The sequence below is a fragment of the Engraulis encrasicolus genome, chromosome 2 (genome assembly GCF_034702125.1).
Source record: "Engraulis encrasicolus isolate BLACKSEA-1 chromosome 2, IST_EnEncr_1.0, whole genome shotgun sequence".
In the NCBI taxonomy this organism is placed as follows: Eukaryota; Metazoa; Chordata; class Actinopteri; order Clupeiformes; family Engraulidae; genus Engraulis; species Engraulis encrasicolus.
Window position 1 is genome coordinate 46,415,820 of NC_085858.1, and position 15,806 is coordinate 46,431,625.

The 15,806-nt window shown below is 43.2% G+C and overlaps 2 protein-coding genes across 2 annotated transcripts; both read left to right on the forward strand.

The window, feature by feature from the left end:
- The first annotated feature begins 2,041 nt into the window (after positions 1 to 2,041).
- LOC134464925 (perforin-1-like) lies at positions 2,042 to 5,002 on the forward strand. Its single transcript, XM_063218253.1, has 4 exons — positions 2,042 to 2,574; positions 2,851 to 2,989; positions 3,529 to 3,746; positions 3,976 to 5,002. Exons 1-4 carry the CDS (start codon positions 2,042 to 2,044, stop codon positions 4,802 to 4,804), a joined length of 1,719 nt encoding a protein of 572 aa, XP_063074323.1. The 3' UTR covers positions 4,805 to 5,002.
- Positions 5,003 to 9,718: 4,716 nt separating this feature from the next.
- Positions 9,719 to 14,102, forward strand: LOC134464934 (perforin-1-like). The gene is made up of 5 exons (XM_063218264.1): positions 9,719 to 10,251; positions 10,500 to 10,638; positions 11,171 to 11,388; positions 11,618 to 12,582; positions 14,047 to 14,102. The coding sequence occupies exons 1-5, from the start codon at positions 9,719 to 9,721 to the stop codon at positions 14,100 to 14,102; spliced, it is 1,911 nt and encodes a 636-aa protein (XP_063074334.1).
- Positions 14,103 to 15,806: the final 1,704 nt, after the last annotated feature.

Sequence of the window (15,806 nt, forward strand, 5' to 3'; positions counted from 1 at the left end):
CAGCCATTTTATGTCCTGCTGGTCCTTATGTTGGAGTTAAACTGTTAAAACATAGTAGAGAATGCAATTTATCCTTATTATGTGGCAGTAATCGAAGATCTCCCTTCAAAATATAATGCACAAGTGGTTTTTCATGCTGTTTAAAACCCATTTATTTCATTCAGTACTGTATTCAATTCTACAGGTGAGTTAGAACAGCTTAACCGATGTACTACTGCACCCCCATGCCATCATGGAGGCTGACTTTTGAAGTTAGCACTAACACAACTTGCATGGTCAATTTTCACTGTAGCACAGGATGTGCAAGACTATTATTTTCAAAAAGAATGGACTTCTGCAACTTCTGTAAGCAAAGGACAGTTTCCCATGTCGTCTGGATCTCTTTCAAGTGAGCTCCTTTGACTCTCGACTTCTTATTGGAGAACTTGGTGATGGCCTTTACTATGGTTGATTAATGATCAATCATAGTAAAGTGCTCAAGTAAAGTGCATAGTAAAGTGTGCCCTTATTTGTGAGAGGACGGTAAGGGGGGGACAGGAAATGAGTGGGGAGAGAGAGATGGGGAAGGACTGGCAAATGACCCGGGCCGGAATCGAGCCGGCCCGGGTCGCCGGCATAGTAACCCAGTGCCCCACCATTAGGCCACGGTAGGGCTGTGTTTATTTAGCTTTGATTATGTCTTGAAGGTAAGATATGGAGGATCATTTTACATGTTAAGGACTCTGGGGTAAATCCCATTTCACCCATTAGCCCTACGCCTTTCTCCTTCCCCTCCGTTTTGCGCGTTCACGTGTAGGGGTAGTGACGTCCCATTTCACGTTAAGACAGAGGGGTAAGGGTAAGGGCTTTCTACCACTCCAAACAGAGATTTTACGACACCACACTGCAAACGGAGGGATACGACAGATTTCCCCGAATGCATTGCGAATGCCTTTAAAAATTGGCGTCAAGCCGCGGCATCCACATCAGCACACGAATTTTAAAAGTTTAACATTGTCCCAATGTGTAATGGTCATTTTCTCCATGAAACGTACATCAAAAAAACGCTATTAACGTCAACACCATGCATGGAATTCATGAAGGTTTTGCGAGGGTCGCCTTTTTTAAATTGTTGCGCTAGTAATTACAATATGTCCACTCAAAAATGTCATTCCTCTGCTTTGATTATTTTTTCACCAAGCTCTTTTGTTGATGATGGTAGAGTCAGAGTCTGGACACTGCCCAAAGCTTTCTCGAGCACGTCCTCAAGATTCTCAATGCAGTCCGATGCCTGGTCATGTGGCCCTCCGATGGCGAAGATGAAAAAATGTGGCACTCCTTCACATGGAAGTTGCCCATCCCTGACTTAGAGGCGTCAGCCAGTGTTGGAGACAAAGCCAATACGAGGCCGGTGCAGAGTTTGTCAGCAGCCAAACTGGGCATCTGTTCACAGTTTCTTGTTAGTTATTATTTTGTTGGGGTTTCATGTCTTTATTGGTGATAGGTCAATGGCGATGGTGACAGGAAAATAATGGGAGAGAGAGAGTAGGGGAAGAATCGGGAAATGACCTCTGGCCGTACTTGAACACGGGTCCAGGGCTTAATGGTATGGTGCCTTAGCCCACTGAGCCCCTGCCCCCCCTAATATAGTGCTCCTTCATTGGCTGAGTGGCAGTGGGCTGAGTGGCAGTGTATTCTCCAATCCATGCATCAAACTTTTTTTTCCAGTAGGCCTAACTACATCCATAAAAAGGATACAAATCTTTGAGTGCGTTCAATGATAAAAAGCTTCAAAGACTAATGATGCGCACCATTACATTAGCAGACTGCTATAATAGTCATTGAATAGACCTAACCATTGAAGGCCTACTACACTACTCCCTACTTTAGTAAAACATTATAACTTGGTCATCGTCTCTCTGGTAACGAGAATTTATAACAGGGGTCATGTCTTTATGCATTTAAATTGGTATTGTACAGTTTGTATTATTTGCATACTACTTCAGTCTGTTATTCTTACCAGGTTTTTGCTTCTTTTAAAATTGTTCCAGGCGATTCCACCATGGCTGCCTCATCTGTTTTCATTTTGGTCATGCTGTGCCTCTCCATCATACCCCCGACCACCCCATCCTGCACCAGAGGCTCCCCTCGAGAGTGCAAAGAGGCCGAGTTTGCTCCGGGGTCCAACCTGGGCGGCGAGGGTTTCGACATCACCAGGATGCAGCGCAAGGGGGCCTTTGTGATCGACATGAACCTGTGGAGAGGCGAGAACAACACCTGCCTGCTGTGCAAGAACCCGTACCAAGAGGGGAAGATGCAGAAGGTCCCACTTCCCGTGGTGCACTGGAGGCCTATTCAGAAATGTAGCATGAAGGTGGCCAGCTCACAGTACCAGTCAAGCGAGTCCCTGGTCAGATCTGTCACGTCCAGCGTGAAAAACAACTGGAAAGCCGATTTAAAAGTAGAGACCAAAAGGGTGGATGGCTCCCTCATGCTAGCTGGAACTAACTCGCATGTAGCCGAGTATGCTATGGAAAAAACGAAGAGAGACAAATATACCTTCTTGAGCCATAAGATGGTCTGCAGTCACTACAGGTATGGAAAAGTCCTGAACAATGTTACATGATAATAATAATTTATTACCCATGGTTCACCCTGTATATAGAATACAATACTATTACAGCATTATATCAAAGTTCCTTCCTCCTCTCAAACCATATCTGATTATATTTGATAGGAAAACGGCCGGATGGGATTGCCCATTGAAATCTAATGATAAATCAGCTTGTAATGCTTAAACATGTATTCGTGGTTATGACAATGATGTGTTTATTGAGTTGTTCATAAATGTGCTGTTTGCTATTTCTACAGCTACATGGTTTCCAACCGGCCCCCTCTCCACCCAGAATTCCAGTACGCCATCAACCAGCTGCCCAAGAAATACACCACTGAGAACAAAAGACGTTTCTACAAGCTCATCGACAACTTTGGCACCCACTATATGACAAAAGTAAGAAAGACGAAAATCATTTTTACTATTGCGGCGATAAAACACATTTTCCCATGTCTGTGGGCATGAACTATGTTGGTTCACCAACTCAGCAGGAAAAGCATATTTCATATTACACGTATTGCATGTCCTGTACAATACAGTATGTAGCTCTTCGTATGGATGAGTTAAGCACAGGGATAAGTAGAGTGTACACAAACGCTCACACTCACATACCCAACGTACAACATGCCTTGGAGGCCTCTCTGGGTCTGGGCCAGCTCGGGCATCAGTGCAGTAAATAGTCACGAAAAAGGAAAATATTTACTTGCTTCTTGAAGGCAGAGAGACATTCCAAGTCTTGATGCTTCTGGAAGTTTGTTCCACCACTGAGGGACAATGACAGAGAACAGTTTTCAAAGTGCAACATTTTTTGGAGCCCAGAACAGTGTGGTGAACGTTTATCATTTCCTTTCATCTTCTGTTTCTGTTCGAGTTCCTGTGTTACCGATGTGCGTGCATTCTCAAACTTATTGAACTTCCCTCATGCCTCTGCTCAGGTGACCCTGGGTGGGATGGTGCACTCGGTGACCAGTGTCAGGCAGTGCATGGCCTCCCTACAAGGCCTGTCGTCGGACGAGGTCAAGATGTGTCTCGACCTAGAGGCTTCTGCCAGCGTGGGAGACCATGCCAAGGCCGGTGCAGAGATGAAGCACTGTAAGGAGGCAAAGGAGAGGACAGAGGACAAGACCAGCTTCTCCGGCAGCTTTAATGACAGGTGAGCGAGCTCAAGTATTCCCCACTCCTGTGGTCCGGAGTGCTAAGCCCCCTGCATATGGCCTTGCATGCCCATAGGGACCTGTGTCCCAATCTTACCCCATCTCTCTCTCCTGCTTATTTACTGTCTCTTCTCACACTTTCCTGTCGTAATTAAGGCCCAAAAAACACTTTAAAAACGCATTAACAAAATAATAAGATTCTTTTTTTGCTTTCATTCCTGCCGTCAGATTTACAGAGGTTTTTGGTGGCCACAGCACAGAAGCCGATCTTCTCTTCTCTGCAGACAAAGACCCAGCGGCCTACAAAGAATGGCTGTCCAGCCTGGTGGCCAACCCAGATGTGATCAACTACTCACTGGATCCACTCCACGAACTGTTACCCACCAACCACTCAGTGAGGAAGGAGCTACGCAAAGCAATCCAGCATTATGTTCTAGAGCGGGGACTCTGGCAAAACTGCTCAGAGCCCTGCAAGTCTGGCATCAAAAGGAATCCCAAAGAACCCTGTGCGTGCAGTTGTCATGGTAATCCTGGCGTAGGTAGCAATTGCTGTCCCACCAAACGTGGCCTTGCTCGAGTCGTCATCACCGCAGTGAAGGCAACAGGGTTGTGGGGTGACAGGACCACAGCAACAGATGCCTATGTGAAGGTGTTTAACTCCCAGAACATGCAAATTGGACGAAGCAATGTGATTTGGAACAAGAACTCACCTCAGTGGAACATGATCTTTGACATTGGTGACGTCATCTTGTCCCAGAGCAGCATGGTAAGGTTTGAGGTGTGGGATGAAGACAGTGGGTGGGATGACGACTTGCTGGGAACTTGCACTACTGGCATCAAGGAAGGGACCAAGGAGGATGCATGTGCCCTGAACCACGGAATGTTCTACTACAAACTCCAGGTGACCTGTGGCCCCAGCTTGAGCGGTCCGTCCTGCTCTGAGTATGTGAGCTCTCCCATGAACGGTCAGCTGGAAAAAGTGTACGTGTCCCGCCATGCTCGACCCATACCAAACGAAATGCTCCTCAAAATGGGAGTGTTTAGCGATGATGCTTAAATTAGTTTAACATTTTAAGTTGATCTCATTCTTTGCTCAGCACAATTTGCCATGTTTCATCTTCATAATATTGTTCCTTTTCATTCAAAAATCAATTTCGAATGTCATATTATCTTCCACTGGACACACTCACAGATACTATGTAGCATATTACTATGTATTACATTTACGTAAACAGCACATACTTGTATCCAAAGTAATGCAAGCAACTTAAGACAATGCATTATATTATTGTATATGTATAATTTATAATTTGAAAATAAATGCAGCTAATAATATAATATCCAAACGGCTAACGTCTGTTGTCAGTCCCCATGCCAGATGAAACATCTATATGACCTGGTTGCATACACGCACACAAGCACTAAACTACAGTATTTTTTGTGGGGCCCTCCCATTGAGTTAAATTCCCTACATTATCTTACAAGAGTGGAACTTTTCAGTTGGACTGCGTAAGTCCAACTGAAAAGTTCCACTCTTGTAAGTTAATGTTATCTAAAAGAAACGATCCAGTAATGAATGTCCAACATAAAGGTATACAACCTGGGACGAAGCAGGAGACAAGAAGTCAAGGAGCTGGGCTTCCAGGAACAAGGAGCTGGCCGGACTTAGGAAATGAGATGTCCGTGGCCTGTAGTGCGTGTCTCCGTTGAAGAGGTCAGAGGGAGAGTGCAGAGTGAGAAGGGTTTATAAGGGCTATAGGGAATAGGCTACAGGTGCTGGTGACTAGCAGATTGGTGATTGGATGATTTGGAAATGGGATTGGATGATTGGGCAATGGGGGAATTAGATTGAGAGGTTAGGTGCAATCGACTTTGTTGCCGTCGATCGACATACGTATGAGAAGGACGTGAGCAAGAACTTGTTGTCACAATGTGGGTGGTATTAAACACAGCGTATTTTAAGTCGGCCACAAATATGAACGAGACGATGAGCTCGCATCAGTTTGATCTACTAGCTCACCACGTGTGAGGTGTGGGGCGAGAGGTGGGGAGGAGGAGCTGAAGTGGGGAGCAGTGCAAACTTGTGTAGGGGTGTGAGACAAGGCACCTACACACACACGTGAGTGAGTTGTTGGCGTACCAGTTCATGGGCGCGTGACCTCAGCGGCGGTTTGCAAACCCTTGCAGACTAGCATCAACAGGGATCAGCAACTGCAGGAGTTGCAAGGTCCGTCTGTAGTCGCATTAATCCCACGATAGTTTGGCACCATGTGACATGTCACCTCTTCAGCATGCAACATTTTCGGCCAGAATGCATTGCTATCTACAATTGCAGTATCTCGATTGTGCCTACTGTATGAGCACAGTGACATGGGGCCGTGGCTGGCTGGGAACCTGGTGGGCCCCATAATGTGGGTCCCATAAAGTACCATTTTCACCATGTTACTACCTTAGTGGGGACATCTGGCACCCCACAATGGTTGTCAGGCCTACACACACACACACACACACACACACACACACACACACACACACACACTCGCACACGTCACTTTATCTTGAGTCAATGAAGCATAATGTGCTATAGTACGTAGGTGTGCTAGACATGTAAGGTAGCATATGTATGTGTAACGTATGGTTTAACTTAACCGTAACCCTAGCTAACTCAGCAATAGTAAACAATTTGGTTACACTTTGTTTTATGGCTTATTTATTTGTGTGTAAACATCAACATGTAATGTTATGTACTTACACATGCAGGGATGCCGATAAGGGGGGGACAAAGGGGTCACCTGTCCAGGGAAATGGGGGGCCCATAATTGGGTCCTCGTTACATGAAATGTATTGGGAGGGGGGCCCTTTCAGATGAGTTTGTCCTGGGCCCAGTCAAAGCTTTCAGCGGCCCTGCACAAGTCTAACCCTACCCTTAACCCCTATGGTAGGCCCTACCAGAGATGGGACCAATCAAGTCCGAGTCAAGTCACAAGTTAAGACACATTTGACCAAGTCAAATCCAAGTCAAGTCCAAGTCCAAGTCCAAGTCCAAGTCTCATTTTCTCAAGTATTAACAAGTCACCTTGTATTCTATGGGCAACATTGACAACATTGGTCATAAATTCATTACCTCTCCACACTGCTATGCATGTACCAATTTGTCAGTCGTGTTCTAAACAAAAGTAATAGGCCTACTGGTATTGTTTAACCCTTGTAAGGTGTTCATGTTTTGGTTACATAGAAGATGTTCGGGTCATTTTCACCCAGGCATATAGAAGAAAAAAATTAAAAAGGAAAAAAAAATCATAGCTCATATTCACCCTCATGTTCCCCTCACTATACTTGTGAATTTCTGTGTACAGTATACATGTTTCTGAGAGTGAGAGATACAGAGAGAGAGAGAGAAGAGAGACAGTGAAGAAAGTGAGTAAACTCAATCCAAGAATCCAAGATCTCGGATTGAGCAGTAGCCTAGTGTTCTTTTTGTGCAAGGTTGCAACATTGATAGCACAAATGGAGGACCAAACATATATGCACTCCCTTTTCCACATAATTCACCCTCTGCCTTGTCTACTCAACATATGATCACTATTGTGTCATAGAGTTTAGAAAATATTTATGTATGAGCCCCCCAAAGTGATGCGGGTGACCCAGGAACACCTCCTGTAATAGAAATGCGCAGGGGGGGTGTCACTTTTTTTTCCAGAGTCATGTTCCTCAATGAAATATTTAATATATCATTAATATTTCATTTTTATCATGCAATTTTTTGACATACAAATGCAAAAAATAAATACATTTACACTTGCCATACAATCGCAAGTCATTGCAAGCTAAAACTGTCAAGTCAAGTCAAGTCTCGAGTCAATAGCGCGCAAGTCGAGTCAAGTCACAAGTCATTCCTAATATTGTTAAGTCGAGTCTCAAGTCAAGTCATTTGTGTGCTCAAGTCTGACTCAAGTCCAAGTCACAAGTCCACATCTCTGGGCCCTACATTAGTGTAAGTACATTATGTTACATGGCATGCTGTTTGTTAAACTGAGCCTACGTAAGTAGATGTTACAGAAACCATAAAATAAAGTTTGGACATCAATATAATACTGTACTCTGTATGGGCATCAGGGGACAGCATGGCACAAGAGATGTGTCAATTAATACACCATGATGACCCTCTATGAACTATGCACATATGGAATCTTAACAGCGACAACGTGTCAGGGTTTGGATGACTCTTTGGGACTACCATTGACTGGAAGGCCTTGTACTGTTGGTTCAACATTTCTAGGTCATGTACGTGCTTGTATCAGCATGTTGACTGCAATGTCCATGTAGATTTTGAATTAAATAGACCACCTTAACACCAGACTTGGTTTGTGGTCTAAATCTCCCCCCCCCCCCCCCCCCCCCCCCCCCCCCCCCCCCCGGCCCTCTATTGTTTTTCTGGTGTACTTATAGTGAAACGTTCTTTCTCAGCTTCTCAGTTTACCTGTTGCTGTCCATAGGCTACTTGTTGATCTCTTGACAGGTATGTTTCTTTTTACAAAATCTTAACTAAACTGTCAGTGTCAGTACAAATGTACACAGCGGTGATGTTGAGTCTGTACACTGCAAAAAAAAAAGAAATCTTAGCAAGCTTATTTTTCTAGTTTCAAGTAAAAACATCTAATCAATCTTATTTTAGGTTACAAACACCTAATAACTACCGTAGTACTTAGAATTTAGAACTAGAAATTAGACTATTTATACTTGTTTTTGAACATTTGTCCATGGGGCAAGATATTTTTAGAACGTGGTGGCACTAGGGCCAGCTTCAGGCAACTCCACAGGTCGATGAGGAAGTTATAATTAAAAACCCTTTATTTTATCTGGGATTTTGGCGGTTTTACCAGTGTTACCATGCCCCAGATAAAATAAAGGGTTTTTAATTATAACTTCCTTGTCGACCTGTGGAGTTGCCTGAAGCTGGCCCTAGTGCCACCACGTTCTAAATGAAGACTTTAGTCTTCCTACTTCAAGAGAACCTACAGTTGGAGTACAAGAGCGCTCAGAAATCCTTCTTCTTGCAATTTATTTTTACTTGGTGATATTTTTTTAACTTCTTGTAAGCAATATTTGTAAAATAATCTAATCAAGTAAAAAATATCTTGCCCCAAGGACAAATGTTCGATAACAAGTATAAATAGTCTAATTTCTGGTTCTAAATTCCAGTTAAAAGTACTATTATTGAGTGATTTTACTTAAAAATAAGATTGATTAGATTTTTTGTTTCAAGAGCATATCTGACTGCCTGATGAGAACTGTCTCTCCCCCCCCCCCCCCCACAAACACACAGATCAACTGAGGTTTTTATGAACTTCTACAAATTTGTTGTCTTGGGATTGACAGGGTTCAAGGTGTGGCAGAAAGGGGGAAAAAATGGGAGCAGCACCAAGTTAACAATCAAAAAACAATTTCAGGCATACAGGATGAGGGACACATTGTAAAGGCTCTTGGGATGTAAAATAAGACTAGCCCATTGATGCTGGATGTTGCATTGCGCATTCAGGATCATGATATTTGAGACATTTTTATAAAAAAGCCTGGTATGTTAGTCCCAGTGTTTAAATGCAACTTATTGCATGTTATTAGGTATGTGCTTCAGAGGCTGAGATATTGAAGTTTTTATGGGCTGAGGGCGGCTTTTATTAAATCGGGCTTAGGCATTCCGTAGCCTTTTTTGCAGGTGTTTTAGGCATCAATGGGCTAACAAAACAGTGCATTCACTGGAAATATGACTTTTAGTGTGATATTCTTGATACAGGGAAATCAAAGTCTTTATACTAGCAAGTGAACAATGTCAAATCAATCAGTTGTGTAGCGATAGTAATATAGTACATGACTATGATATATGTGTATATATCACTACTGTTCTGTAACGTAGCATACAGTATTTCTCAAAGCAAATTAATTAATATTCAATTTTATTTCAGGTCTGGCTATGGCTGCATCAGGTGTCACCTTTCTGTTCATGATCTGTCTCTCCGTCATTCCACCAACCACCTCGTCTTGCACCAGAGGCTCCCCTGATCAGTGCAAAGAGGCAGAGTTTGCTCCGGGCTCCAACCTGGGTGGCGAGGGCTTCGACATCACCAGGATGCAGCGCAAGGGGGCCTTTGTGATCGACATGAACCTGTGGAGCCGCGAGAACAACACCTGCCTGCTGTGCAAGAACCCGTACCAAGAAGGGAAGATGCAGAAGGTCCCACTTCCCGTGGTGGACTGGAGACCTATTCAGAAATGTAGCATGAAGGTCGCTAGCTCACAGCATCAGTCATTCGAGTCCCTTGTCAGTTCTCTCACATCCAGTGTAGAGAACAACTGGAAAGCTGATTTAAACGTAGAGACCAAAATGGTTGGTGGCTACCTCATGCTAGCTGGAACGCAGTCACATGTAGCCGAGTATGCTATGGAAAAACAGAAGAGAGACAAATATACCTTCTTGAGCCATAAGATGGTCTGCAGTCACTACAGGTAGGCATATAGAAAAGCCCTGAACAATGTTACACAATTTAATAATATATTAGCCATGGTTCTCCCTGTGTATAGCCACTATACTCTGCTGTATAACAGCATTATATTTGATCTGAAAACAGAAAAATGGAGTTGCCCATTGAAATCTAGTGATAAATCAGCTTGTAATACTTACAAATGTATTCGTGGTTATGACAATGATGTGTTTATTGAGTTGTTCATAAATGTGCTGTTTGCTATTTCTACAGCTACATGGTTTCCAACCGGCCCCCTCTCCACCCAGAATTCCAGTACGCCATCAACCAACTGCCCAAGAAATACACCACTGAGAACAAAAGACGTTTCTACAAGCTCATCGACAACTTTGGCACCCACTATATGACAAAAGTAAGCAAGAGGAAAATTAATTTTACTATTGCGGCGATAAAACACATTTTGCCATGTCTTTGGGCATGAACTATGTTGGGGTTCAAAAAGCATATTTCATATTACACGTATTGCATGTCCTGTACAATACAGTATGTAGCTCTTCGTATGGATGAGTTAAGCACAGGGGTAAGTAGAGTGTCACGCTCACACTCACATACCCAGCGTACAACATGCCTTGGAGGCTTCTCTGGGTCTGGGCCAGCTTGGGCATCAGTGCAGTAAATAGCCACGAAAGAGGAAAATATTAACTTGCTTCTTGAAGGCCGAGAGACATTCCAAGTCTTGATGCTTCTGGAAGTTTGTTCCACCACTGAGGTACTATGACAGAGAACAGTTTTCAAAGTGCAACATTGTTGGTAGCCCAGAACAGTGTGGTGAACGTTTATCATTTCCTTTCACTTACTGTATCTTCTGTTTCTGTTCGAGTTCCTGTGTTACCGGTGTGCGTGCATTCTCAAACTTATTGAACTTCCCTCATGCCTCTGCTCAGGTGACCCTGGGTGGGATGGTGCACTCTGTGACCAGTGTCAGGCAGTGCATGGCCTCCCTACAAGGCCTGTCGTCGGATGAGGTCAAGATGTGTCTCGACCTAGAGGCTTCAGCCAGCGTGGGAGACCATGCCAAGGCCGTTGCAGAGATGAAGCACTGCAAAGAGGCAACGGAGAGGACAGAGGACAAGACAAGCTTCTCTGGCAGCTTTAATGACAGGTGAGCGAGCTCAAGTATTCCCCACTCCTGTGGTCCGGAGTGCTAAGCCCCCTGCATATGGCCTTGCATGCCCATAGGGACCTGTGTCCCAATCTTACCCCATCTCTCTCTCCTGCTTATTTACTGTCTCTTCTCACACTTTCCTGTCGTAATTAAGGCCCAAAAAACACTTTAAAAACGCATTAACAAAATAATAAGATTCTTTTTTTGCTTTCATTCCTGCCGTCAGATTTACAGAGGTTTTTGGTGGCCACAGCACAGAAGCCGATCTTCTCTTCTCTGCAGACAAAGACCCAGCGGCCTACAAAGAATGGCTGTCCAGCCTGGCAGCCAACCCAGATGTGATCAACTACTCACTGGATCCACTCCACGAACTGTTACCCACCAACAACTCAGTCAGGAAAGAACTACGCAAAGCAATCCAGCATTACGTTCTAGAGCAAGGACTCTGGCAAAACTGCTCACAGCCCTGCAAGTCTGGCATCAATAGGAATTCCAAAGAACCCTGTATCTGCAGTTGTCATGGTAATCCTGGTGTAGATAGCAATTGTTGTCCCACCAAACGTGGTCTCGCTCGAGTCATCGTCACAGCAGTGAAGGCAACAGGGTTGTGGGGTGACATTATCAAAACAACAGATGCCTATGTGAAGGTGCTTAACTCCCAGAAGATGCAAATCGGACGCAGCAATGTGATTTGGAACAACAACTACCCTCGGTGGAACATGCCTTTTGATATTGGTGATGTCCTCTTGTCCCAGACCAGCACTGTGAGGTTTGAGGTGTGGGATCAAGACAGTGGGTGGGATGATGACTGGCTTGGTGCTTGTACTGTCAACCTGAAGGAAGGGACCAAGGAGGATGCATGTGCCCTGAACCACGGAACGTTCTACTACAAACTCCAGGTGACCTGTGGCCCCAGCTTGAGCGGTCCTTCCTGCTCTGAGTATGTGAGCTCTCCCATGAACGCTCAGCTGGAGAAACTGTACGTGTCCCGCCATGCTCGACCTATACCGAAGGAAATGCTCCTCAAAATGAAGGACATGCTCCTGAACTATGAGGCAGTACCAGTGAAACCAACTCTGCAAGTAATCATAGAGGAAAAAATGGAAAGAAAGCCAACAACAAAGAAGAAAGGGGGAAAAGAACTAGCGGCAATGTTTGACCTCAACGGTGGCAGTGGACAGGCACCAGAGAGTGAACAAACAGCAAAGCAAAAAATGGAAATCAAGAGAATTAGTCATGTGTGTCTTCAGGTGCTTTAATGGAACATCCCAAAACCTTAGCGTCAGCCTAACAAAGCATTTGTGAAGGTCCAGTCTACGTAGCTGTTGTGAACTCATCATATCACAGTGAGAGAAAAACAAGACATATGATATTTGTAACCTGTGTTCTTGATTAGCTAATGTAGTTAAAGATCGGACCCTATGGAAGGCTGGTGGACCTAACCTTCATCCATAAAAAAAAATGAAATGGAAAAACGCACACCACCGGTAATTGTTGTTCAGCAATGACGCTTGAAATAATGTTCATTTAGTTGATTAAAGTTGATTTAATTCTTTCCTCTGCACAATTTGCCATGTTTCATCTTCATATTATTGTTCATTTTCATTCAAGTAAATTTAGAAAATCATATTGTCTCCTACTGGGCACACTCACAAATACTTTGTAGCAAATACTTTGTCTTACTATGACTCTGTTTACATCAATTCATCTCACCATATCATTGTGCGGGCATCTTACAAACTGCTTACGTTTACAAACACTGTTTCTGTCCTGTCAATAAAAAGCTACTCTGTTTACAAAAAAATCGGGGATCGGCTGATTCACTAGTCACATGACATGACCCATCAAGCCAGTGCAAACCGCGCCAAACTAATAAAAGCTGGCTATTTTTCTCACATCAACAACTGATATGACAACCTCACTGATAAGTATGGACATTTAAATCATACAAGTTCATAATTAGCCTGTGTCCTACACCAATGGGCAAACAAGGTGTCTCCCTTCCCTAACCTGACAGCGAGGCAAACAAAGAAAAAAGAAAAAAAGAAAAGAAAAATGCAAGTGCCTCTCTTTCTCTAAAAAGAAATCTGATGAGTGCTTCCAATTTGAGTTTATTCATCGTCAAAGATAGGCACCTAGTGTCGCGTAGGTCTATTAATGTGTTGAGCGCACCACCTGATTTTTTCATAACCAAAGGAAACCCCAACATATTGTTCCAACTGGAATGTGGCTCACATCATGGTTGTAAAGCTGTCACTGAAGACGTACACTTGCTACAAAGTTGGTTAAAATTGGTGATTATAGGCTAATATATAATACACTATGACAGTTTACATTTATGTCAGCGAAAAACACTCACGTAGGCTACAGGCGCATTTTGTCTCATTCTTTGTTGATACTCCGTCAATGGTACAATATTTCAATAGGCTAATAAGATGAGCTTAACAAGAACGCAACATCATGCAAGGAATGTGGTTCACAAGTGGCAGGACATCCTGGTAGCGCATAGCCTACTGGTAGTGAAATTCCCATCACATGAAAGAAATATCGTCCGCTTTACAATTAATGCACATTTTAAAGCATGTCAGTTCACAATTTTTTTTCATATTTCAATGTAGCAAACTCCGATGTCCTTTCCCTCTCCCTTCCGATCAGATCTGTGCTGGAGTGAATATGTGGGTACTGGCGTCTACAAATCATTCGCCACGTGAGGGCCTACTCATTTTTTTCAGTATTTTAGTGTAAATGAACAGTGCATTTGCGATAGATACGATATAGACACAAATCAGTGTAAATTGGACCTATGTACATTTACATAAACAGCACATGCTTTTATCCACAGCAATGCAAGACAATACATTATTGTATAATTTACAATTTGAAAATAAATGCAGCTAATAATATCCAAACGGCTAACGTCTGTTGTCAGTCCCCATGCCAGATGAAACATCTCCTAGGTTATATGACCTGATTGCACACACACACACACACACACACACACACACACACACACACACACACACACACACACACACACTTGCACACACACACACAATTTCGAGAGTTGTAAGTTCGAGAGAAGTTTGAAAGCTGGAAGACAGTATATTGGTTAGCAATGATGAGATAACACATTTTTCGAAGATCTCAAAAATGAGCGCCACACTTCCTCTGTCCATCACATATTCATCTCAGTCTACACTTGAAACACATGGTCACACAGCAACACATCAGTAAAGACAAATCCATGCAATGATGCCTGTAAGCACCAGCTTAAATGCTTATTCTTTCCAATATTATTATTACTAGCATGTATGTATGTATGTAGTAGTAGTTGAGTGCATTTTGTCGTTAACAATCCTTGTTAATGATGTGTGAGGAAGCCTCAATCCATGTTGCATGGCATGGCATAGCAGCTGAGCACAGCTAAGATAAATTAGGTGGTCTGAACTTTGATTTTATTTGACCTTTATTTAACCAGGAAGGTCCCATTGAGGTAAAAACCTCTTCTTCCAGGGAGTCCTGGCCAAGACGGCATTAAGACAGAGGAGGCACATGCATACTTTGATCAGGAGGTTTATGGTAGACATGGTAGGAAGGATGCTTACCGTAGCCTTTGGTCTACAAAGTACACCTATACTTTGATAGCCTACTTAATGAGGGGCAGCGTTAATGTCACTTCATCTTGAGTCAATGAAGTATTCACAAAGTACAGTATAATGTGCTATGGTACGTAGGTGTGCTAGACACGTAAGGTAGCATAGGTATGTGTAACGTATGGTTTAACTTAACCCTAACCCTAACCCTAGCTAACTCAGCAATAGTAAACAATTTGCTTACACTTTGTTTTATGGCTTATTTATTTGTGAGTAAACATCAACATGTAATGTTATTGTAGCAGAGTGGAAATTATTATTATGTTTACGGTAAACCAAAGCACGACTACGCCACTACAGAGGGTCAGCCCGTAGAGAAAGATGAGGCCCTTAGGTAAACCCTTAATTAAGGACACAAGTCCGTTCATTGCATAGGCCTATCAGACAAAGACGTGAGTCTCATACATAGAATTTATTTTCTGTACAAATATGTATAAATGCATGGTCAAAACAGTCTCTCAAACTCAGACCTGACAATCTGGTACAGTTCCTCGTTCTCCATACACCTGCAGTGCTTATGCAGTCACAGTCTTAGGACAAAACAAAGAAAGACAATAATAAAACAAACCATGCAAGTCATACACTGCAAACAAGTGGTCAACAGGAGATAGACCGTATTGAAAACACTTCACACACTTGAGCAAAAGCCAGGCATGCAAATTGAAGTTAATGCGCACACGAAGAGCGAAGCATGCAGTAGCCTACAAAGCGTGTACTTAAGGCACACATAAAACACAGTTAAGCACAAAATAAAACAGTTTA